This window comes from Cupressus sempervirens, chromosome 10 (genome assembly GCF_028749045.1).
Source record: "Cupressus sempervirens isolate cs-2001-9-10 chromosome 10, ASM2874904v1, whole genome shotgun sequence".
NCBI classification, from domain to species: domain Eukaryota; kingdom Viridiplantae; phylum Streptophyta; class Pinopsida; order Cupressales; family Cupressaceae; genus Cupressus; species Cupressus sempervirens.
In genome coordinates, this window is record NC_143127.1 from 535,541,489 (window position 1) to 535,567,593 (window position 26,105).

General features: G+C 34.4%; 1 protein-coding gene across 1 annotated transcript; it reads left to right on the forward strand.

The window, feature by feature from the left end:
- The first annotated feature begins 1,485 nt into the window (after positions 1 to 1,485).
- LOC149535009 (SGNH hydrolase-type esterase superfamily protein) lies at positions 1,486 to 3,303 on the forward strand. The gene is made up of 5 exons (XM_089805106.1): positions 1,486 to 1,784; positions 1,880 to 2,007; positions 2,113 to 2,352; positions 2,460 to 2,712; positions 2,791 to 3,303. The coding sequence occupies exons 1-5, from the start codon at positions 1,541 to 1,543 to the stop codon at positions 3,015 to 3,017; spliced, it is 1,092 nt and encodes a 363-aa protein (XP_089661232.1). The 5' UTR covers positions 1,486 to 1,540; the 3' UTR covers positions 3,018 to 3,303.
- The last annotated feature ends 22,802 nt before the right edge of the window (positions 3,304 to 26,105 follow it).

Below are 26,105 nucleotides of genomic sequence, written 5' to 3' on the forward strand. Positions count from 1 at the left end.
GAAAGTGGTTACTTTCTAAGAATTTTATGAAGCAGTGACTAGCCTCATCTACTAGGTTTGAGGAATTTTGAATTTTCTTAGTGAAAGTATCCCTATATTTTGAAGTCCTCTCTAAAACATGTAAAAAAATATTTTTCTAAGCCTTTCAATGACTCTTGAGATGTAAGAGTTGAAAGGAAACCGAAGAGATAGGGTAGAAGAGAAGTGACAAAATTCAAATGTTCAAAATTTGCATATTTTGTATATTTAGGTGATGTAATCAATTTTAACATAGAGAAAAAAATGAAATCATAATGACAATCTATAAACTTCATTGAATTTACATTATCATTACATGCGATCGTGAAATACTTGTTGTGATTGTGATATTAAAATGTACAATTAAAACCCAAAATTTATTCATAATTTCATCACAATAGATAAAAACATCAAATCTTGAGGGTTAGATGGGATTTGAATTAGTTTTTTGTGTGTGATTATTGATCAAAGCCACATATGTAAAGGAAACTAATAATATTGAGAAAGATCTCAAGTCATGACATTTATTCATTAATTTTTTTAATAGTATTGCTTTGAGTAGCATTTATGATTACCAAATGTAAAATGTTGACTCATTTATAATAGTGTAGAGTTGACTACAACCTTGAGGTGTAGACCGATTGGTTGATAGATTGAAAGATACATATGAGATGCAGTTAAAAATCTTGTCCAGAGAAAAGATGTGGTTCACCTGGCCATGCCTAGGTTGGGTCCCTTGTTTATTACCATGTGGCCTAGAGGATTAGTCTCGTCTTACTTGGACTGATTCGACAATAAGATATTTCATCTAAACATAGTTAATTTAAAAGTGTCTAATTGATAGAAATTATATTCACTAATTCAAAATAAATCACCTAAACATAATTAATATATCTAAATTATCAACAAATGAATATAAATACATTTACATTCACTAATCCAAAGTAGTTCACCTAAATATAGTTAATACATTTAAATTATAAACAAATGAACATAAGACACGCATTATTTTTTTAAAACAATTTATTTATATATATTTTTCTACATTATCCTAAATGTACATATGAATTGAATTGTAAACGTCATAATATTATTATATTTATAATAAGATTATGTAAAAGTGATTTCAAGTGCCAGTTTCCGGATTAGGTAGGGGAGGGTCATGATGTCGTAAGGTTGAGATGAGAAGATGTTCATATTTTCCTTCACCGTTACAACGCTGTTTTTCTTCCCGAGTAAAGTAAAGTGAGCGAATACAGTAGAATGCCCGCTCCTTAGAACTGCTAGCGGATGGTATGTGCAGCGAGAAAAAAGAGATTAGTAAGACGTGCAAGAAAAAACAAAGTGGCGAAAGCATTAGTTGAATTAGGTGAGAAATTATTTACAAATGTGGTAATTGGGTGAATGATGGGCAACGGAAGAGAGAAGAAGCCAACAACACACAGACTGGCGGACTACAAATGTCACCGGCCGGGCGGTCTCATCAAGAGAGGAAAGGAGAGGAGAGGAGAAGAGAGGTAAGATGTTGGTGATGATGTATTACGTTCAAATAGTTGCATGGATAGCTGTTGTTGTGAGTAATGCAGCAGCAGCAGTGCCTGTGCCTGCCAATTTCATATTTGGAGACTCGTTGGCAGACGCAGGGAACAACAATCACCTGCAATATGCGCTCGCCAAGGCCAACTTTCCCTGGTATGGCATTGATTTCGCTGGCGGTGTTGCCACCGGCAGGTTCACCAACGGCCGCACCATCGGAGATATTATAAGTCTGTATATTTTCATTGTTTCATTTCATTTCATGCTTTTTAATCCAATATATGTTACTGATTGTGCTCTTCAACCAACTCATGTACTTTTGCAGCGGAGAAGCTGGGGTTGGCCAATCCGAAGCCTTATCTCTCTCTATCTCGCAACGACACTGCAATCTTACAAGGTGTTAACTATGCTTCAGGGGGAGGCGGAATCCTCAACGAGACGGGATTTCTATTCGTAATAATTATAAATACTCTCTTCTTCTCACAGTCAAAGTTATTTATTGTTTTATTTCCATTGGTATTTCTGATTATACATACGTTGTTGGAAACTTGAACGCAGATTGAAAGGCTGTCATTCGACAAACAGATAGAGTACTTCGAAGCTACGAAAGGTGCGATAGAGGAGAAGATCGGAGCGAGAAAGGGGCAGAAGCTGTGCAACGAGGCTCTCTACTTCATTGGCATGGGCAGCAACGACTTCATTAACAACTATCTTCTTCCCGTTGCTACCGATGCTCAGAAATACACTCCGCGCTCCTTCATCAACCTCCTCACATCTACCTTGAGCCAACAACTTACGGTAATTATTAAGGACAGTCATGTTTTTCTTCTTCTGTATTAGCAGCAATACATGATGTATATGCCCAGTTGATTGAATTGGATGTGGGTGGTGAAATGAATGTGCAGAGGCTCCACCATCTGGGGGCGCGGAAGATAGTGTATCATGGGGTGGGCCCGCTGGGATGCATTCCCTCGCAGCGTTACAAGAGCGGCAGCAACGACAGCTGCGTGAAAGAATTGAACTCCCTGATCGTTGATTTCAATGGGAGCGTGCAGAAGCTGATTCAGCGCCTCAATTCTCATCTCCACGGCGTCAAAATAACGTATGCAGATACTTACACCATGGTCATGAAGCTCGTCCAAAACCCACAACATTACGGTATGTCAATACAGACTCTATTGAGATTAATCTGTCTTTTCATTGAGGAGTGCCTAATGCAGTTTGATGATATTGCAGGTTTCAAGGATTGGAAGGCTCCATGCTGCAACGTGGACACAAGCTTTGGGCAGCTTTGTCTTCCCAACTCAAACCTTTGCAGCGATCGGGAAGAACGTGTGTTTTGGGATGCTTTCCACCCCACTGACACTGCAAACGCCATTCTCGCTGAGGATCTTCTCGCCCATCCAGATATCATGCAATACAAACCATCTGCCTCTTCCCCTGCCCCCGCTCCCGCACCTTAATCTTCCTAATTATATCACTACTTTTGCCACACTGGCCCGCAATATTCCATGGCTTATGTACCCTTTTTGTTATTCGTGTGCTTCAAATTAGTGTAAAACAAAAGGATTTCCAAAGCATGGTGTTAATAATGGAACACGACTCTATCCACTCTTCAATTGAGAGAATGCATATCCTATACTTGATTCAAGTATCACCTGAAGTGCTGTCTTCTATAATGTATAAATAGGTGAATCCTGCATGTTGTTTGTTATCAATTCTTAATAATATATTTATTATCATTTTCTATATTGTCATGGAACAAATAATATACAAATTGATAAATTTGAAGAAACGTCTTATCATATTTTAATGATGCAAAATATTAAATTTAATATTACACAAATAGTAAGCTCTGGTAAAATATGGTTAGATGGAAACATTACAATTAAATGAAATGAAGTTTATGTGTGGGGGTTACATTTATAAAGAGATTTGTAAATGATATTTAATCGATCCAAAGAGTAATAATATAACAAGTAGGAATGAATATAAATTTTTTATTTTCGAATTGTGAAATACATATTAACAAATACATAGTAGATATGGTTCTTTTCAATTTGCAAAGGCCTCTTCTTTTTTCCTTGAAATTGTATGAGAGTTGTTTTGCATATTTGACTATCTCTCAAAAGTACACATTTGTTGGTTGCGATGATTGCTTAGTGACTTGACTCTTGACATGGTCATATAAGTCAAGCCCAACCTCTCCATCCTTCCTTGATGTCGATTGTTGCTTTTGTAGCGTCAATCCTTGTGATTCATATATAGTTATATCCCATGCCATCATGAGTGGTATTTTTTGTCAAATACCTAGTGACACTGGCATGGGCACAACTTTGGGTTCGTCTTCATCTTATGGTGACCCATGGTAATTCTTAATTCCTGTTGTAACATACATTGGAATATTGGGCAGGATGAAACAAGGACTATAAAAAATTTGAGTTATTTTGTCGAGAGCACAATTCACAAGCCCTTCTTTTGCCCATACACATTTGTTGGTTAGCATTATATACTGTCCTTTTCACAAAAAGGATTTGTCTCTCAAGATATTCATCGCTCATCACGTTCTTTTCCATACACCTTGTCTTGTCATCATGCTCATTGCTACTAGACAATTCAATAGTTTTAACATCATTCTATTGTGAAGCTTGGGTGCATCATCGGTCGCACATCGGTCGCAAATAAGGGCATTAAATTGCCAAAATATTCCTTTTCATTTAATGTTATTTATTTTCCTATGGATGTCATCAAGATTTATCATTCTTGTTGACTTGGTTCTGCAACTCATATGTTCTCCAATATCTAATGAAATAGTGTGTATCTTAGACTTTCACCTTTTTGGTGAAACATTATTTTCAAGATGACTACTATGGTGAATTGTTCCCATATAATTCTAGCAATTGAGTTTGATGTGTAGAAAGGCTTATCCATAACATATGGTAATTGAGCTAGGTTACTGACAAGGATTATGGAAACCCCTCCAAAGTACGTGTTAAATGAGAAGAAATACATGTCTTAATCTACTACCCACTTTTAGAAATAAGTTTGGTCAAATGAAGCTTAGCTCATCGACTAAGATGTATCTTACATCCTCGAATAATTAATCTTAAAAAAATTCTATTGTTTATCCTTGCAGTGTTTGTATTTCTTTAATAGGAATGCCAAGGACTGAATGCATTATTGATGCATGTATGTTGAATGTAAATACACCTATAGGCACGAGTGTCAATATTTTTTTCTTTGGATTCTCATTGTTCAAGGTATCCCTTATGTGAGCTATTAAATACAACTTTCTAGTGCCTATTGTTCCTTGGATGATCATGTGTAATGGTTGGGAAAAGGGACATTGACTCTAGTCCATAATTATTTTTTGTGCTACTTCGTCCTCGACCATTATTTTATACCTCGGAGTTTCCAACTCAAACAAAGGGCTTCTACCTTTCCCAAATAATTTCTTTGTATTTATGAGTTGCAGTACAATGTCATACAAGTTTTAGGGTATATTATTTTGATTTCATCTATTTCTTCTATCAAACTGTCACTTATTGAGTATATCGAGTTCATCTACAATGCTAGCATTTGAGAGACCCATCTATGAAAATAATTACCACTCATTAGCCTCATCTGATTGCCCCACTTTATTATCACTATCACTCTCTTAGATTCTTTTGAGATGTTTTCCTTTTTCATTATATAGTTGACGTGCCATATTTAATAACCAACTCCATTTATTTTCTTCCAACTTAGAATTATTGTATAATTTGTAAGGCCTATTTCATTCTCTAAGTCATGAAAGTGCTTATACAAGAGAAACTCAATCCAATAAAATATTTTGAAGTCATTAGAGTCCTCTTCTAGGCTATCAAAAAACTTCAGGAAAACTCTTACTATGGTCTTATCTTTTCTTACATTTCCTATGATTTTACGTATGGATTCTAGCAGTAATGTTGTCTCTAGTTCTTGAGGATGTATTGGATATGTTTAGACGTTGGTAGCTTGTAGTTGGCTTTCATCCACCTTCTTTTTTATTCATTTCAACACTTTTTGTCCAATATCTAAAGTTGTAAAAGGATGACTACAAACAACGAGTAGTATTTGAAGCATGTGACATGTTTCCTATGCCTCTATCTCATGCTCTACAACTTTTTGTGTAATGCATTTCTAATATATTATGAAGGTTGGTTTATATTCTTGTTGGGTCATTGATATCCTTGTTAACTATTGGAAATGTAATGATGACCGAGTGACTAAGAGGGGGGGTGAATCAGGAATCACTTCAAAATTATTTCACTTAATCCCACTTTATTATATTATCTAATCTACTTGCATGCATGGAATACAAAGCAATAAAATAACAACACCATAACACTTCAATATAGGAATTGGTAACCCATAAACCCTCAAAGCATAAGGTAAAATTGGGTTGGGAATGACACCCACAATGCTTCACTACTGCAATAATAAAATTGGCCTGTTAGGGCTTACAATTGATCACTTCTGGTGATCTAATTGGTTAAGAGTAAGTATAGCGATTAGGTCCACCTTGTGAAAGGATTTATACAATACAATTAAGTATGTACTCTGTTAGGAGTTTTTGCAACTTGGACTGTTAGGTCCATCCTGTTAGAGGATTTGACTAATGCACCTATTAGGATGAATCTATGGATTGATCTTTGTTGTGCAACTTGGTTTACTGAATAAGACCCTTTGATGTAAACTAATCACCTAACTATGATAGATGAGTCTTTGCCTTTCCTATATACTGCTTATAACCCTTTAATTACTCTACTTTTTCATATTTGCTTCTATGAAATCTTCTTTAATTGATACATCTCATTACAAACAAAGCAACTTATATTTATATCCATCCAAAATAATTGTATTAACAAGTCAGCTAAAGAGATGTCATAATAGTTTCAAGCAATAATATGCCAATTTGGCTCAATGTTGATTTTCAGGGAACATAGTGGAACTAGACAACTATGGCATTCGATTAACACTGCACACTTGGTTCATATTGATCACTCAACAAGCAAAGATGACTCAGTAAATACTGGTAACTCGATAAACACTGCTTGAAGTTAAATACTTGGTTGACACTACAACTCGGTAGATACTGTCAACTTGGTCAACATTGCTTACTGCTAGCTAGGTTAACATTGTTAACATGGTTTACACTAGAGCTTGGTTAACACTATTATGTCTGGTAGCTCGGGTTGTACTGTCCTCCATGATGATTTAAGTGTTTTGGTACTAACTGACAATATATCTTGCCATAGGACCAACAAACTCCCCCTTTGGCATTAGTGACAAAAACACTTGTCATGCTCAAAATCTTTTATTAGAATCTTTTAGCCAAACTCCCCCTATGTATGTACTTAATTTTTTTAAACTTGGTTTGTACTGAAAACTTTGTTTTTGATTTTTCAATTTTTGTTTTGTTTATTTTCTTTTTTTCTTCATATCCTTTGTACAATACCTTTTCTATACATATTCCCTCCATTGTAGTTGACTATGACAAAGTGCATATTTAGGTAGTCAGACCTAGGATGGCATGGGTGACACCTCTGGAATGTGAGGTGAACATTGATGAAACTAGAGACATCATTGAGTCTCTCATCAATGAGCCTATAGATCCTAAAGATACCTATTTTGGAACTTATGAGGAAGCAAAAACCAGAATCTCACTTGAGATTCAAATTCCTTAAATCTTGAAGAGAGGAAAGAAAAGGTTAGAAAACCTTGAGAAGAAATTTGCCAAATTTGATTCCCCTCTCATGCTTACCAAGGGAAAAGTTGATGATGTAGAAGAGGTAGAGGAACCTCCAAAGAAGAAGGGAAAGACACCATCAAGGAAATCAACAAGGTCTTCTACCCCTATGGTCACTGGCACTAAGCCTAGGAAGCCAAGAAGGAAATTGAGGATGGATGGATGATGATGATGATGATGAAGATAACACTCCAATCATCTCATTGAAGAAGCCCCCACCAAATTTTGAGAAAAGGTTGAAAATGGTAAAGGATGGGAGTGGCATGGCTAATTCCAAATTCTTGAAATAAGATTCTAGAAGCAAGGAGCAGCAAAAAAAAATTGAAGATGCATTGGTGGAGAAAATGGCAAAGTAGAAGTATGACCCTAATGAACTCAAAGGGAAAGCTCTTGAAGCCCTACTAAAGTTTTTCTCTCACCATTGGGCTAATGCAATCAAGATATAGAAAGATGTCAGAGAGAAGACCCTAAGAAAGCTAATGCAAAATCCCTTTGAGAAGGAAGTAAAGGAGGCAATTTCTAAACATGTAAGTAGACAGACTCCTAGATTCACAGCCTTTCAAATTTTGTCTAATAAAATTGAGGATGTTGCACATCCCACATCAAATTTGTGGAAAAATATTTTTGACGTAAAAGAAGAGGGAGATCTACCCGAGGTTCAGACTATTGAGGTGTTTGATCCTAAGAAAATTGAAGCAAAGGTAATGACATCTCTTCCAACCTCTCCAAGCTAAGCACCCACTCCAACAAACTCTAAGTTAAATAAGGCATCATCCAAGCTATAGTCTAAAGAGTTGAACATAGTACAACCAATTGATAAGGAGGAGAAAGAAAATATTACATCTACCCCATTAGTAACTAAGAAATAGGCTTTAAATTCTCTAGGGGCAAGCCTAATCGAGCAAAGAGATAAGGCAATCAAGCTTCAACGAAGCATTGAAGGAAAAGGAGAAGGAATCATACCCTCATCAGATGCCAAGGTCAAAGGTAATGGAAAGATTGTTGATGAAATTGACCTAGATGAAGAGATTGTGATACCAAATTGTGACCAATCTAATCTATCTTCTAAGAAAAGAGACATTTTGGGAGAACTGTGGAAGACAAGAGACAAGAAATAGACGGTGAGAGTAGAAAGAGACATAAGAAAAGCTCTGGAGGACATCAAAGAAATTTATTTTGGATGCATTGTCTATAGAGGTAAATGAAAAAGTTCCTATTATTGAACAATTAATTAACATTGTACATAAGTTCAATAAATATGCAGGTGGATAAGAAAAACTTCTAGACTCTCTAAAAGGAAGTTTGAAAGAAAAGTTCTAGAAAATGTAGCACAAAAAATTGCTACTGCCCAAGTAGAGCTATTTACTCTTGTGGCTACATTGGAAAATGTTGTATCTTTATTTGTAAATTGAGTGATTCAACAATTTTCACCAAAGAAATTGAGGATAAATTAGCTAAGATTGATATGGACTTTAAGGCTAGTGCTAGTCAGTTGGCAATTAAACCGAGTCCAATTCAACTCATTTTGCAAAAGTCAAAATTTTGACAGATCTTCAGGAAGAATTGTTAAGAGAAGAAGCCAAAATAAGAGAAAATTTGATAGAAATTTAGGGTATAGTACTTCCCCATATGGATCTTATGCAGAAGAGAATGGAACATACAAAGACATTAGTCAAAGACACAAACCTTTTAGTGGTAGAGCACATGATGGAGTTATGTCGAGCTTCAGATTTATCTATACATCTTAAAGGTACTGAAAGATAGATAGGATGAGACCATGTATTTAATTTTGAAGGTACATAATGATTTCCTCTCTCATTTTGGCATAACCTTGTAAATTTTGACATTTGTAACAAAAACAAGGGGGAAACAATGTATATGCATATACAGGGAGATATGTATAATGGAGGAAATATGTATGGAAAAGGTATTGTACACAGATATGGAAAAAAAGATAACTAGTTAACATGTTTCTGCATGTCTCATATATTTTCTCTTCTTTAGATACATATTTGGCAATATACTTGAAAAAAAGGGCTTGTGAGGTAACAAGTTGACAATCTATATTGGCCTCCTATATGGATAACATGTTTGGGTTGTGTATAGCGAGCTTATTATCATTTCTCTCAAGTTTGTATTTTATAATCTCATTACTATCATAGGATAGGATGAAGACATTATATTCTTTCCACAAACCTTTATATTAGTACTCAATTATTTCCCTTTCTTAAGTAAATATGTCCCCTCTCTATATTTAATGTGTCACTCAATGAGATTAAGCATGTTCTAATAGTCATCTTGAGGGTCCATGGTATCCTAAGTATATCTGATAAGCAAGGATCAACCAATGGTGATAAAGCTTCTTTGTTCTACATTGTGCAGGTTCCACATGCATACATACACTTCAAAGAATTTTTGTGCCCTCTTGACTTCCACACCATCCTTCTAGTCAATTTTATCCATATCTGGTGCATTGTGGAGCCAATTAAATCCATGTACATGAGCAATTCCTCTATGTTTCCACTCACATCTATACCAATAGTCTTTGGCACCAAGGAGTTTTTCAATCACTTCTTCCCAAAAAATATTGAAGCATTAGTGCAATTATAATGTTGTAATGTGAGTGTTGTTAATATAATGTTTTCATGTTGATGTTTTCTTGTCTTCATATTAAGAGATTTTCCCCTTTCAAACATGCATTGTAAATTAAGTCACGTTGTATTTGTCATACTCAGTCTAAAGAATACTATGGCAAAACTTAGTTGATTTATCATGTGTGTTAGATCCAAATGACATTTTTTCTGGTAAGGACTTATACCTCTAATTTTAGACCCTAAGTTCATGAGTTCCTCAAAATTTGCACACTTGGGAGGTTTTTAAGGTGTGAATATTTCCAATAGTAGTCGATAAATTTTCCTCTATAATCCTCTTAATAAATGTGGTTGATACTTTGATTGTAATATTGCGTCATAAGATTGTAGATGAAATACCAAAATTGTGGATATCTTCCAAATCTTTGGTCATGATACTGCATCTAGTGTAATGCAAACTCATGAATTTTCACCTCCCTTAGCCATGGTTGCATGGCTTGTGTATAGCCATTTAGGAAGTGTTGAGTTGTTATTTTGCACAATGCTGAATGACAAGGATCCTTGCAAATCCCTCTCTTGAAAAGCTGATCAAGGATCAACTCTAAGGTGCCAGGCGATCTTGCGACCTATTGAAATCTGCTCAATTGAAGAAAAAATGTGTATGTTAATGAGGAGGCCTTTATTGGTTCGAGCCAATTCTCGGATAAGCTATTTGATCTACTTGTTGTTTGACAAGCAACCAAAAAAGAGATATATTTTTAGTATTTTATGTTTTATGATGAATGTAATTTATCAATGCAACTATATGAATTCCTATTTTAACCAAGTGTTAGAAAAGAAAATAACAAAGATAGGGTGATGAGAGATTAAAGAAAATAAATTGAAAGGGAAATTCCCAACAAACATAAACCATGCTAACAACACGTCTACGAATTAAATCATCAAAAAGATCGAGTAGAAAACCAATGAAAATAGGAACAACACTTCCTCGATTATCTCATCAAATTGCAAGGCCATGAAAAATGTGCTCATGCAAGACAAGACACTATGTAGGAACAATAGGTGATCTTTTCTCCAACTTGGTATGTCAGCAAAATTTGTTAACTCAAAGAAAACACAAGAACTAAAAGGTCACACAATCATAACAACACAATAAAACCATCGGGTCCATTATTATTCATAAACATGCATTCACAAAAATAACACACTTTGACAAGAATAACAACACTCAAAATAATAGCACCATTAGCATATTTTATTACACCAAAATAACGGCCTGGACTACATATTGCATCCATGTATTTATAAGAAATCATCTTATCCCTTTGTGTTAGGAGCGAGAGCTCTTTAAATACAAACTTATGCTAAAAACTAATTAAAAAAAAATAGTTACATACAAACTGACTCTTTAAATGGTGCTAAGTAGGTCTCCACCCTTGTTTATATCCATTAATGGTGCACGAGCCTTTATATGACACAAAAGAATGAAAGAATAAGAAGATAAGAAGAAGGAAGCTATGAGATGATCTGGAAGTCTCTAGAAGCTCTAAAAATGGAAGCTCGACCTTCTTTTAGGCATTTCTAGGAGTTGAACTACCATTTTAGAGCATGGAATGCTTTAAACTAGCAACTGGCAGTTAATTGTTGATGTACTGCTTCTTCTCCAAAAATGTGAGTGCACCTCTGAGAAAAGCACACTTGTGCACATACACACCTTTAGGGAATTGTGCAAGGTTGTCAATTCATCAAAACATCAAAGTTCTTAGTTTTGAAAATGGTTTTTGGGTTTTTCTTAGATGGTGTTTTAGGTCACTCTTGTCTACTTATTTTGATCTTTTTGATGATTTAGGCATATTTGTGCACCTTATGCACCTACATGTACTTTTCTCTTCAAAACTTTGTAAAATTGTGCACCTTCGCACATGCACACCTTCTGGAGACAATTCATTCACCAAATCTTCAAAGTGTGCACATGTGCACTATGCACATGTACACCTACCTTCTACCAAGTTGTCATTTTGCATGAAATTAAATGATAGGGATCCTTGTGAATCCCTCTCTTGAAAAGTTGACCAAGGATCAATTCCAAGGTTCCGAGCAATCTTGTGACCAACTAAAATTTTCTCAATTGAAGATAAATGTGTATGTTCATGAGGAGACCTTTGTTGGTTCAAATCAATTCTCGAATAAGCTATTTGATCTACTTTCTATTTGACAAGCAACCATAAAAGAGATATATTTTTGGTATTTTTTGTTTTATGATGAATGCAACTATATGAGTTCATATTTTAACCAAGTGTTAGAAAATAAAAGAACAAAGATAGGATGCTGAGAGATTAAAGAAAATAACTTGAAAGGGAAATTCCTAACAGACATAAACCACGGTAACAACACGTTTGCAAATTAAATCATCAAAAAGATCGGGTATAAAACCAATGAAAATAGGAGCAACACTTCCTCAATTCCATTGATGCAATCATCAATGGGAACTCAATAAAAACCAAAAGATGTTTCATATTTCATCAAATCACAAGGTAGGGAAAGTGTGCTCATACGAGACAAGATGCTATGAAGAACAATAGGTGATCTTTCCTCTAACTAACTCATGTCAGTGTAATCTGTTAACTCAAAGAAAACACCATAACTAAAAGGTTGCACAATCATAACAACACAATTAAACCATTGGCTCCATTATACTTCATGAACATGCATTCACACAAACAACACACTTCGACAGGAATAACTACACTTAGAATGAGAGCACTAATAACATATATTACTGTATCAAAATAATGGCCTCGAGTACATATTACATCCATGTATTAATAAGAAATCATCTCCTCCCTTTGTGTTAGGAGTGAGAACTCTTTAAATGAAAACTTATGCTAAAAAATAATAAAACAAATCTAATTATATACAAACTGACTCTCTAAATAGTGCTAAGTAGGTCTCCACCCTTGTTTATATCCATTAATGGGTGCATAAGCCTTTACATGACACAAAATAATGAAAGAATAATAAAATAAGAAGGAGAAAGCTATGAGACGATCTCGAAGTCTCTAGACGCTCTAAAAATGGAAGCCCGACCTTCTTTTAGGCATTTCCATTAGCTAAATTATCGTCAAAATGCATTTTTGGTGCATGAAATGCTCTAAATAGAAACATGTAGTTAACTATTAGTGCACTACTTCTTCAAAAATATCGACACACCTCTAAGAAAAGCACACTTGTGCACCTTCAAGGAATTGTGCAAGGTGCTCAATTCACCAAAAGATCAAAGTTCTCAATTTTGAAGATGTTTAAATTGGGTTTTTCTTAGATGAGGTATGGGAGAACTCTAGTGTACTTATTTTTCCCTTTTTGATGATTTATACCCTCTTTATAGCCCAACATTTCCATATACTTGAACTTCTTCTGCTTCTTCTCTCTAAAATCCCAAGGCACCTATTTTGAAAATGCACATGCAATACCATGGTGATTTTTTTTGTGCTACGGATGATAAGGATGCCATGGTGACCTACACAAAATATAAACATCAATATACTAGTGCTAGGGGTTAAAAATGATGCTAATTGACTAGACTCCTAAACCCAAAGTACAAAGTTCCACTCCTCGGGGCACGTTGGAAGTTACCCTATTTTGAGGAAATAGCTTTTGTGAACTGAAAAAGGGGCCCCCCATTTTTGAAGTAAAAAATGGGGTGTGTGTTGTGGAACCACAATAGGAAGTGGGTGGGAAATTATCAAGCAAGCTCTCTGTATTGTACTCTTCACTGGAGATGTGCTCACTTCAAGATGACTTAAATAATGTTTTCTACATCGTTGTCAAGGTTCAATATTTTCTTAATAATTTCTAACTCATGAAGACTTGTTGGCACTTGAGATACACACAATGACATGCAATAAATAATATTTTCATTTGGATTTTCATAAATCTTATCTTTGTTACTCATAGGTATTATATCCTCTCTAGTTTCAATTCTATTGGTCATGTTTGAAATTTCTATTCTTATTTTGAGCAATTCATCTAAACAACTTACATTTATAGTGATATCATTGTACTATTAATCATTTCTAACTTAACATAGTAGTATATTCTTGATACGACTCCTACTTACATAGAAGTCATAATAGTAGTCTTGTGTATGCATCCTTTGAACTAAAAGCACACCTAACTCATATTGTCTTCATGGTATTACCATTACATAATGGATTTTTATGTCTTGCACAAATTTTATTGCACGTGGACTCTATATTTATGTTGGCCTAAGAAACTTTGATTTACTTGTACAACTAGGTTTACTTTTGCAATGACCATTTCTTCCACCTCGGTCAGTGTCTTCATCATTGCATGTTTCTCTTTGGGTCCATATTGTTTAACATTGAGAATCGATGTATTCCTTTTTTGCTAAAGCATCTTCTGTAAGTTTGGATAGAGTTTGATGATTGGAAAAGTATGTCTGGGTAACTTTCTTTGCATATAATATAATATTTTAGGTCAAATAATGCATCAATTCTCTATTTAAACTTCCTTATGATTGTTTTGTACTCTGACTTCTTGTTATAATTTTTAAGGGTGATGCTCCATTCTTTGGTGGTTCTTCATGATCCTCATCTGTAAAATTTCCAATGCATGTATTATGTGCCTAAATAGTTGGATGTTCTCTATGAAAAGCATGGAAATTATGGGAAGATTTGCAATGTTGTAATATTGTGCATATAATTTTTTTAGAGGCATTATGTTCCTAGAATAGCTTTCTAATGTGCATGTGAACTATTATTTCAACCTTAAATGATGTGCATAATATTCTTGACTTTTTCTTTGATTTTCTTACAGTTTTTTTGGTTTATTCTTCTTGATATCACCTTTCATTTGTAGAGCTCTATAAACATGAAAAAATAATTCTTTTTTTATTATAAATTAATACTATATTATATTCATGCAAATTATAAGATAATAGACTCAAGGCTTTTGATGTACATGAACAACGTTGGTCACTCAAGCCTATATCAATTTTATTTGTACACATATACTTACCATTGTATTATCTTTATGAGACACTCTTGTATACAACTACTTGCATATTATATTTCATTTCCAAAGTAAAATTATACATGTCTCTATTAATGAATAAAATATGTGTTATATTTTAAGGGGTAAAGTCATTATTACATGCACAAAATTTACATTTTTCTTTTGCACTTAGTCTTTATTATTTTTACTCCTTTTATTTACCTTGATTTTACTATTTAGTATCATCAAAATTTCCAATCCAAATTCATTGATCTTACTAATCTAGATATTACTTCCTACATGATAATCAACTAGTTCTACTCTAGTGATAATTTCTTTTGTTTAATCTATATTATTGTATCTCTCTTTTCTTCATGACAAATTAAACACATAATCCCTATTTAGTATATCTCTTATCTTGTGTTGATAATCCTTTTCCACATCTTTAGAGAACTATAAGGAGTATATAGATATTTTGTATGCATTCTCATTAGCTTTATTTCTCCCTTGTCAAATGTCATGACCTACATCACATCGGTACCATATTGTAGCTTAATCTGAAGTATATATATATATGTAATTATACCCAGTAAGAGTTACTTTACACTTTGGAAAAAAACAATTTTCCTTCTTTATCTTTCACCAAATCTTTTTGGCATTGGTTCCTATCAGTCTCGATCACTTACACACTAGATTGAAAAATCCAAAAAAATTGAAAAATAGTATTGTTGCATTTATCGTGAACTATAGGGGTTTGATCACATCTATAAAATTTTCTTGAATGTCTATGATGGTCATTGTTGTACTGAACATCAATGGGGAAATGAACCATCTTATAGATTCTATACACACTTTGTTCAGACCATGTCTTTAATTTTACACCTCTTGTGTGACCAATTCTATTGTGAGTGTACTTCGTTTGGATATTCTCAAGGATTTTACATTATACTCATAGACATGAACACCTTTTATAAAAAGCACCATCATTCTTGAACCTAAAACTTTGGTTCTAGCTAAGAGGCTTCCCTTTTCGCTAGTGTCTATGTTGGCATCAAAACAACAATTTTTCAATTTTAATAAAAAAAAAATCAATTATAAATTGTATCTAAAATTTAAATTTAATTAAAAATGTTGTTTTGATGCCAGCATAGACATCGCCTCCTTTTTCCACTAATGCTCCCCACAATGCATCTTCCACATATTTCTCAAAATATATCCATTATCCATATGGTTCTATTTAAGGAACATAATTTCATCTTTCCTCCTTATTGTAGATGCTAAAATCATATATGTCATGATTCTCAACATATCAACAATCACATTGCTATTCTTTTTTGTAATTTTATTGATAGGTGTACAACAACACTATTACACATGAATGGAAGAATTGTCATTGCAAGGAATCATTTTGGATTTGATGGCTAACAAGATCTCAAGACTATTATTTAGGTTGTTATAATCTTGCTTTGTATCTTTTATTGTCCATATTACTAGTGTATATACTTTTCCTACATGGATCTTCTCATAGTAAACATCAACAAAATTATTACAACAAGTAACTTGCATTTCACCACCTTCTTTATATCTTATGTCAAAACTAAAAAGTTGTCAAGGTCCTCATTGGGCACTACATGAGTGAATTTACCTCTTCATTATTACATGGACTTTGATAGTCTATCTTGTTTGGAATGGGTTGAGATACTTTAGGTGTATTTTTTTTAATGCTCTCATCACACTTTGAAGAGGCTACAAACCAAACATAATATTTTCAAATGTTAATGGCATGAGTGGATCATGTTTTCCTAGAGAATATACCATTTCCCTAGGTACACTCGTGTCTTCTTTAATAATACTTCCTTGCTCCATCCCAATATGGCTTGGTTTTCCAACAATCTCTTCAAGCAGACTTGTAATTTCAAGCTTACCAATTATAATCTATTTGCACAATTATTACATGCTTAGCTATATTAGTTTCACTTTTTCAAAATGTTAATAACTTAATATAGCGGAGACTACTATGTAGGTTGAATCCAAGCATTCTATGTAACTATGCCATCTTAAATTAGAATCACTTCAATTTAATGATGATTTAGCACCTATTTAGTGAGATTAAATGCTAGAATTGTATTTAAGTCACATTTTCCCCTCTTCTTCTTCTTTCTTCTGATTTCTCCTAAAACAATTAGGGTAGGAACTAATAGAAACTCCTTGGTATTACTATTCTCATAGATCAAAGATTGAGGTAGGACCTATCCACTTGGTTCCTCCCTTTCCTTCCTTCAATCACTCAAATCTCTCTTTTGCTCTAAAATTTGGTTTCTAACGATCTATACCTAAAATCCAAAATTAAGATCTGACCCTAAGGAATCCTAGAGATTTTGGGACTTGGAAATTAGGGATGCACTACATCCTTTCTTGATAGGGAAGCATTGTATCCTTGCTTGGCAGGGATGCACTGTATCCCTGCTAGGAACTCATTTTTGTGTCTCCCTGGGTCCTGTATTGGAATTGATTTGAGGCATCAATTATGAGTCCAATTTGCTAGTGGGAGAAAGTTTATTTTGAACCCTTTATAACCCATCAATTTTCCTCATTTTTCATATCATACACATCTAAGACATACATACGTATCCAAGAATCCACTTCATACACTCAAGCACTGAAGCATTCAAGTGTTTAAGTCATCTTCAACAACATTCAAGGAGATCCTTTTGGGAGCCATTAGAGAGGAGATCTCTTACATTAAAGGTACTGTAGAGGATCTTCAATGAGATCATTGTGGGGGATTTATCATCTCTTTCATATGCATGCTACAACCCTTTGAGATCTAGCTTCCTTCATTGATGATAGTGGAGCTTGTCATCAAGAGAGGACTTCTACTTGTATCCTTCTTCTACCCTTACATATTCTTGATCCATTCAATTAGTAAAGTGGCCTTTCTATATTTGATTTGAGATATCATACTACTGTGAGGTAAACTCATACATTTACTTTACATTTCAATTATTTCAATTATTTCCATGTTAAGTTTAACTCCTAAAATGGGATTTGACCAATGCAAACCCCCATCAACAAAAGAAAAAACTCATTTCTTGTACATTGTAGATTTCAAAAGATAGAATATAGTGTGAATTTAGATACATTTTTTTACAAAACTTTAGAGATCTGGAAACTATTATGCATTTGGACACTGTTGAATAGAGTTGCACTGCAACCCTTCCAAGTTGACCTTGTTGCCTTAAGTTGACACTATCACAAAGTTGAAATATTTTTGGGTTTTAGAGATCTCACAGTTTCAAGTCTAGAAAATGGGTTTTAGAAATTTTGTAGCTCATATTACAACATATTTATAGGTTTATATTTTTCAAGGCGAGTCTCCTTTCCTTCTCTATTTCAATACACATTTCTATTTCTTTACATTCATCTCTATATTGCATATCTACTTTTATAAAACCCTCTCTTTGTAGAGATAAGGGAGAAGTAAGTCTAATAAATTCACCCTTTTGTATTAGGTTACAAATTGACACTTTATCTTGTGTTATCATACTTACATTAGGAGGCAAATCTTAGTTTTCACTCTTCATCTATGCACAAGGCAGTGGATTCATTTCCACCCAATATAGTAACTTAATTTAGTTCTTTTCAAGGAAGTTTACTTTGTTAAGAAAATTATTAACTAATGTATCTTGATAAACAAAATACATTAAAAAAACTATATTTAATAGAATTGGGCAATATTAGCATTTCTATAACTTGCACCTTGCAATTGTGAACAATAAGTCAAGTTTTCTAATTATCAGCAAAAAGTAGTGACACAAGGAGGGAGAGAAAATATAGGGCCAAAGGCACACCCAACTATCCAATCACCTCGTTGAGTAACACAATAAAAGAAAACAACACAAAGAACAACACCAAGGAGAGAAGAAACAACAACCTTTTATTGATTCATCAAATTATCAACATAAATGCCCAGTTGTGATGCCTTCTGACTTATGACTAGATACAAAATACAACTTCAAGATCACCTAGCTTCAAATTTTCTTTTTTTAGATACATCTTCCCTTCACTCTCTCAATCCCTCTAACCTAAACTAATTAGCTCTACCTATAGTTTCCAAAATGGTTTACAGAAGATTCTAGATCATTGTATAATTGAAAGGCCAACTTTAAAATGGTCTGCACTCATCCCAAGACAATATCCTATCATTAAATGCACGATCCAAATTAAATACATAAGTCAGCTCAAACTAAGAACCAATCATAAACAAAATTAGTCAAAGAAGGAACCAAACATTAGAAAACATCAGGTTCACTTGACACACAAAGAAACACTCAACCAATACTGGATAGCTCGACACATACAAAAATGGTTGACCCACACTAGACAACTCAGTCAAAACTAAAAAACTTCGCCAACACTAAACAACTCAGAAGCAACTGGAGCTTGACAACCACTATAACTTGGCACTAACAGGAAAAATGAACAAAGATGAACAAGATAGCTAGGCAACCTAGGATGCTCCTGCATTAGACAACCAGGGTTTAAAGAAATGGTTCTCTTGAATCATGCAAGTGTCTCAACCTGAGCTGAATCCAACTTAGATTGGAAAATCCATGTAGCATCTTCAACTGGTCTATTCTTCCACTTCACCAAAAAAAATAGTAATATTTTCTTCTTATACTCTTACCAACTCTCTGGTCTAATATTTGTTCAACCTCTTCAATTCGCTTCTTGGGATATGTTGCCCCACTTTTAATCCCATAGTAATTTTGCAAAGTGGAGATCGGAGTTCCGTCATATTTGGTCCTGTCAAGTCAATAGGTCTTCCCTCTTTAGGTGATGAATTTCTTCATCGAGTTTCCATCCTTCCCCCTTCTCGCACATTGTATAGCCGGGTGGGTTTTCCTCATGGTCATGGTTCATTTGGGTAGTATAGATCCTTACTTGATGGAGATTCTCAAAGGATACTACCTCAGATGAATTTAAAAATAGATCATTCAGATTGAATATGAAGAAAGATGAAGGGGTGGAAATTTCAGTTTTGCCTTCTCCTTTTGCAGACTTTTGCACCTTGAAGGTAAAATTTTGCAATGAGTTATAAATACGATTTGCAAATTTCAAAATAGAAAGGTGAGTGAAGTTATGGACAAGTTAATTGATTATCATCATATTCTAGCATGGGAATCATTCAGAAATTGCCAAAGTGATCAGAAAAGGCATTGGCGAAAAACTCAGAATTGACTTCTCCTCCTGCGAACTTTTGTAGTAGGAAGGTGAAACTTCGCTAGAAATGTAAATGCAGTCTACATGATGAATTTCAGAAAGAAAAGTTATGTTTTGCATAAGATCATCTAAATTTCAGGATGTTTCAACGATGAGAATGATTTAAAACCTATTGAGATGAGTAAAAGGAAGATTTGTGAAAAATTGAAAAATAGCTTCTCCTTTTACAAGCTTTCGCACCAGGAAGTCAATTTTTCGAACAGGCATAACTAAAGAAAGTAAAGGAAGTCAGTGGGCCCCACTTCCATTGGCGAAGTACTTTTTCTATTTTCTAAAGGCTTAAAGCGAAATAGTTAAAACAAAAAAGATAAAATACAGGTTTCGTGGAAAATTGGAAATTGCCTTCTCCTTTGCGGAGTTTCTACCTTCAGAGGCAATTTTCTGCATTGTCTAGAAAATTAATCTTGCAAGCTTGGTTATGTAACAAATTAATCACAAGAAGCCAGACACGATACAAAGGTGGGCCTATGGAGATCGAGTAATGAGATCATAGAAAATCAATTGGAGGATCTCAAGTTGTCAAAAATCAGAATGAAGTTTGAGATAGAAGAGCTTAAGAGGTTCATTAGACAGTTAGTTGTCCCATTGGAAACTATTACTGGTGTACCTGCTGCTGAAAATCCCACGGCAGAGGAAGTACAAGCCTTCATCTCCCAGCTACAAAAGGACCGACATTTAGATCAGATTAGGAAGGAATGGATTGACAAGCTTAATTCGGATGGAGCTATGTTGATTGATCAGATTGGGAATGTTATCATTCAACTAGAGACTGAGAAAGATAACCTCACATCTAATCAACATACTCTGGCGATAGAGAGAGGAAGATGTGAAGAGTGTGTTTCCCTTTTGAAGATGATCATTCAGATGAAGGCAAAAGAAGTAGTTGAAGTGAAGATTCTGAAGAAAGGTAATGAACCCCTGTTTGAATGGCTTCAAGGCATGCAATTCAAACAGGAGATGATTCAGGAAGCAGAAAAGGGGCTTAAGGAAATAGAAGATAAGGTAAAGAAGACTCAGGACAGAGCTTTTGAGTTGATGAAAGGACTGCATTCTGAACCACAGACTAGTGGTAAAGGAAAGGCTCTGATTGGAATAGAAGTGATGAAGAACAACTTCTCTATATATTTGAGTAACCTGTCAAGCATCACTCCTAATAGTCAAAACAGAATGACAGATTTACATACATTGAGCGGATGCATACATGTGGCAACTGAAGAATTAACAAGTCAGATGAATTCTGTAAAGGAATTAGCTTGAGAGCATTCAAAATGGCTCTTAAGATTCACAAATGTACACGTGTCTAGCAATGATGAGCTAATTCCTATTATAGTTGCTGCCAGGGCATATAGAGCAAAAATGGAAAAGGGGAAGAAGTCAAAATAATGTCTCCTTTTCATTTCCTTTTGTTTTATTCTGTAAATTTTGTAAATGACAAATTGACATCTTGCCATTTGTCTTCTGAGAAGATGAACCGATTGGTATTCCTATTGTAACAGTCATCTCTCACCTCTATATGTATGAGGTTAAATGATTAATGGAAAGGTCGGCAAATTTTTGGTGTGAATCTTGTTGCAGAGACAACTGAGTTTTGTGCCATTTCTTTACTGTCCGCTTTCTTCTTCTATATGTTATATTTCCTTAAATGTTAAGTTGAAGTAATTAAGTGAATAGAGTTTCATTTTAATTAAACTGGTAAATCAATCAGAGAGTTGAAACTAGTTGTGGGAAATATTTCCGTTAAGTGTTTCGTTTATATGCATTCCATCCTATTTTTTCTTAAGCATTGTGATATTCTGTTGTGCGTCAAAAGTCATAAGATTGTGAGGGTTCGAACACAACAAGTATCTGTTAGTTGTTTCATTTGCATAGTTAAGCTTGCATTGCATTTCATATTTGCATCTTTCATAATTGCTTTGTTGAGAAATTCATAAGAGTGTGAAGATCACAACATAGCATTTTGCATCTAAATCCTGCCTGAGATTTCAGTTGCCTAGGTGGAACTCGATTTTCCTCTACTGTTCTTTGGTTAAGAACTTATTTGTAGTAGGGATTAGATTTGAAACATAATTCATTGAAGATTTTCCATACAGGGAGCTGTACCTTAATTCAGAGGGAAACTAGATATTCTTAGAAATAGTTTCCCAACTGTTGCGTACAATTGTTCTTTATAACAAATTGGGCAAATTTAGAGAAGAATTAAAAGAAGAACAATCTGTTTACCAACAGGATAATCATCTGGAACAACAATTTCATCATTTGATTCATGATACTTGTGTAAATCAACAACATTGAATATAGGAGATATATCCGTGTCATCAGGTAACTCAACTTCATAAGCATGACTACTATCAAACTTCCTCAAGATCTTACAAGGTCCAAACTTCTTCATTTTCAGCTTACTTTATGTTCCAATAGGAAATTTTCCTTTCTTCAAAGGAACCATCACCTCATCACCAACTTCAAAAACATGATTCCTTCTAGACTTAGCAACATTCTCCTTATACTTCCAATTACTTTGTTCCAACTTTAAATTCACTTCCTTGTACAAAGACTTCATAAAACCAACAAATTCTTCGCCTTCAAAACTTCTCTTCTCTTCACCAACAATATCCCTCAAATATGATATTCCTCTAGGCTACATTCTAGTAACAATCTCAAAAGCTGTTTTTCCTGTACTCCTATTAATAGAATTATTATATGCAAACTTAGCATGTGCTAGTATCATATCCCAATTGCTCGACTTATCTCCAACTAAAAATCTCAACAAATTACCCAATCTTATATTCACAACCTCTATTTGTCCATCTATTTGTGGATGGAATGTAGAGCTAAACTTCAACTCAATATCCATCTTCTTCCACAATGTCCTCCAAAAGTAACCAACAAACTTATTGTCTTAGTCAGAAATAATACTTTTTGGTAATCCATGCAATCTAACAAGTCTCTTTGAAGAAAATCTTAACAATATGCACAACATCTAATGTCTTCTTACATGGTATAAATGTGTCATTTTAGAAAATCTATCAACAAAAAATATGGAATCATATGCTCTTATTGTCTTAGGTAATTCAAAAACAAAATCCATACTAGTGCTACACCAAGGTTTCTTAGGAATAGAAATAGGTGTATACAATCCAATTTTTTGACTTACTCCTTTTACAACTTGAAAAATTTCACAACTCCTTACAAACTTCCAAACATCCTTATACATCCATGGCCAATAATACAAATCCTTCAGAAAACTCAATGCCTTATCAATTCCAAGATGTCCAGCCAAATAACTACAATTCTATTCCTTAATCAAATTAATTCTCATAGAAATTTTTGGTATACATTGGCTTTAAGTGGCTTTGAGGTGTCACAAGATGCATCATAGATCCTCCACTATTTTTAGCCAAGTTTACTTCTATGTCTCATACAATCTTACATTTGGCATCTTGTGTCATATGTATCATGGCTTTCCCAAAGGAATCTCTTGCCAAGTTGCATATCCAAGGTGAAAAGTTCAATGCTCGCCTCTTTTATGTTGGCTATAAAATGAGCTACTTTGCTCTCATTTTGGGTCCTTCAAGTCCCTTGATTCTTAGTCCCTTGGTCTTGGGTCTCTCAAGCTTAAAATCACTCTTCTAGTACTCTCATAGCACCATCATATCATAGGATTTTTCTTTCCAATTGTATGAATTATAAGCAATTGGAGCTACATCATATGGAGAAGAAAGAAGGACATGGGAGCTACAAATGAAAGAGGGGGTTTTTACCTTATGTTGCTTTCTTTGTTTATTTGGATTTCATGGTAGACTAGAGGGTATTAAAACATGTTTATTGAGTTCATGATTTGCTCATAGTATGTTAGATGTTTAACCTATTTTCTAGTCCTATAGTAGCCTTCTTTAATTCACACACTCATGTACATCATAGTACTCTTCATACATACATTTTGGATATGATACAATGCATTACATATATACCAATCCAAGTAACAACTTACTAGAGTTAGCTACAATACCGATTTCACCATAATTAACAAAGTCAGCCCAACTACTATAACTTGGGTTCAGAAGACAAACTCGGTGATGTTATGATACATAGAAAATACTATCAACACTCAACAATCTTTGGCACTCAGTTGAACTTGAAGCTTGGTCCATACTAATCACTTCCACATAGCTCAAACTCAGTGCACATTGTGTGTGGTGCAAGAGCACCTAGCCCTTCATTCACCATGACATTTTCATTTTTAACCCTTGAGTTCTACTCAAAGGAATTTAAGCCTAAAAGACATTTGTAATAAGATATTCAATAATTTGAGCCTAATTGTAAGACCTAGTCCCCATTTGGTACTTTATAAACCATGGGTTTTGACCATGGTCAAAAGGCATTTCTTGGATATAGAATAGATAGGAATGTCTTTAGGTTTCTAAACATGTTCTATGCCCCTAAGGCACAAGGTAAAGATCCTGCAAGGGTTTGATTGCACAATTTATTAAAATTGCAAAAATTTGCTAAATGCAACAAAAAGTTGCTTGACAACTTTTGTTAAAACATCCCCCAATGGTCACAACCATTGAATTTTAGTTGGGATGGTTTGGGAAGGACTTCAAATAGCATTTTCATGTGGGTGGAAGTCAGAAAATTTAATTTTTCTTTTTCAAATCAAATAAAGATACTATTTCCCTTGTAAAACACAACAATTTTGGAGTGTACAGACATGTACAGATTGGCACATGTGAATAAACCATTGTTATAGAATCTTGGATACTATAGTTGATCAATGTAATTTATTTGATGGTGTGAAGTGCTTTGCAACTCAAGATATTCCAAGTTTTTTCTCAAGTGCACCAAAACCCTCCTTTTGGTGGCTAGTTTTATAAATGAAGCCCTAACTTGCATTCCCACCATGGGATTCCCAAACCACTTGATAAAATAAAATTTAGGAAGTTTTATTATAATATACCTAAAGGATGGGAGGTGGAAGTCAAGGCTCCTATATTATCTAGCAAGCCCTAGCCCAAACATCTTTATGTGTTTGGTGTAGAACAATAGATATTGAGTGTTGTAGGCACGTGGGGCATGCATGAAGCCAACCTAATGGTGTATATTGAATCCTAATAGTTCCCTACATGTTTTCTCATTGGTAGTTTTTCCTGGTGTTACTTCATGTTTTTTAGAGTCACTATTTTTACTCATTATTTTTGGTTCACTCTTGTTTTCAAATTTTTAGTTTGAACCATTGGTTTTGTCAATTGTCAAACTCAAAAATGAAGTTGTACTAATATTATCATATCTACTCAATTTTTTTTTGACCAACCCTCCACTCAAGCTAAATATTTTACCAAGTCCTCCTTTTTAGCCAACTTTGACCAAAAGTGATTCATTTTAAAACACCATCTTGTTGCGGTTCAGAAGGTGTCTTGGTATAATAGACTGATTTCCTTGTACTCCTTGAACCTTTTGTACCCCTTGTACCAAACTCAAAGAATGCTAATTTGGGTTGAACCTTTTGTACCAAAGGAACTAGTTCATGGGTTCAATGTTTGTTTCATTCCTCAAAGCAGCTTTCCTTGGAGGACCCACTTGACATGCTGCACGCACATGTGGCACATGAGATATACAACAACTGCTTACCTCATCATGATTAACATGGTTGTAGTTAATGTCATGATCTGAAAAGTGAGTACAGGCAATTAATGGTCAAAGTAAAATTTTCATTAATGGTCATGCTAGAGTTTTGATGCAAGGGTACGAAAACAAAGATTTGGCAGGTGTAAAGAAGGGTAATCATTTAAAGTACTCACCTCCTAATTTAATGCTAGTACCTATTCTGCCTTATCATCTTTCCTTCATGGCATGACAAAATTACTTTTGTCCTCTACGCAATTAATGATCATTTTTGC

Coding starts and splice junctions, on each gene's coding strand:
- LOC149535009 (XM_089805106.1), top strand. CDS start 1,541: ATGTTGGTGATGATGTATTACGTTCAAATAGTTGCATGGATAGCTGTT. Junction 1,785..1,879: donor CACCATCGGAGATATTATAA/GTCTGTATATTT, acceptor GTACTTTTGCAG/CGGAGAAGCTGGGGTTGGCC. Junction 2,353..2,459: donor CCTTGAGCCAACAACTTACG/GTAATTATTAAG, acceptor ATGAATGTGCAG/AGGCTCCACCATCTGGGGGC.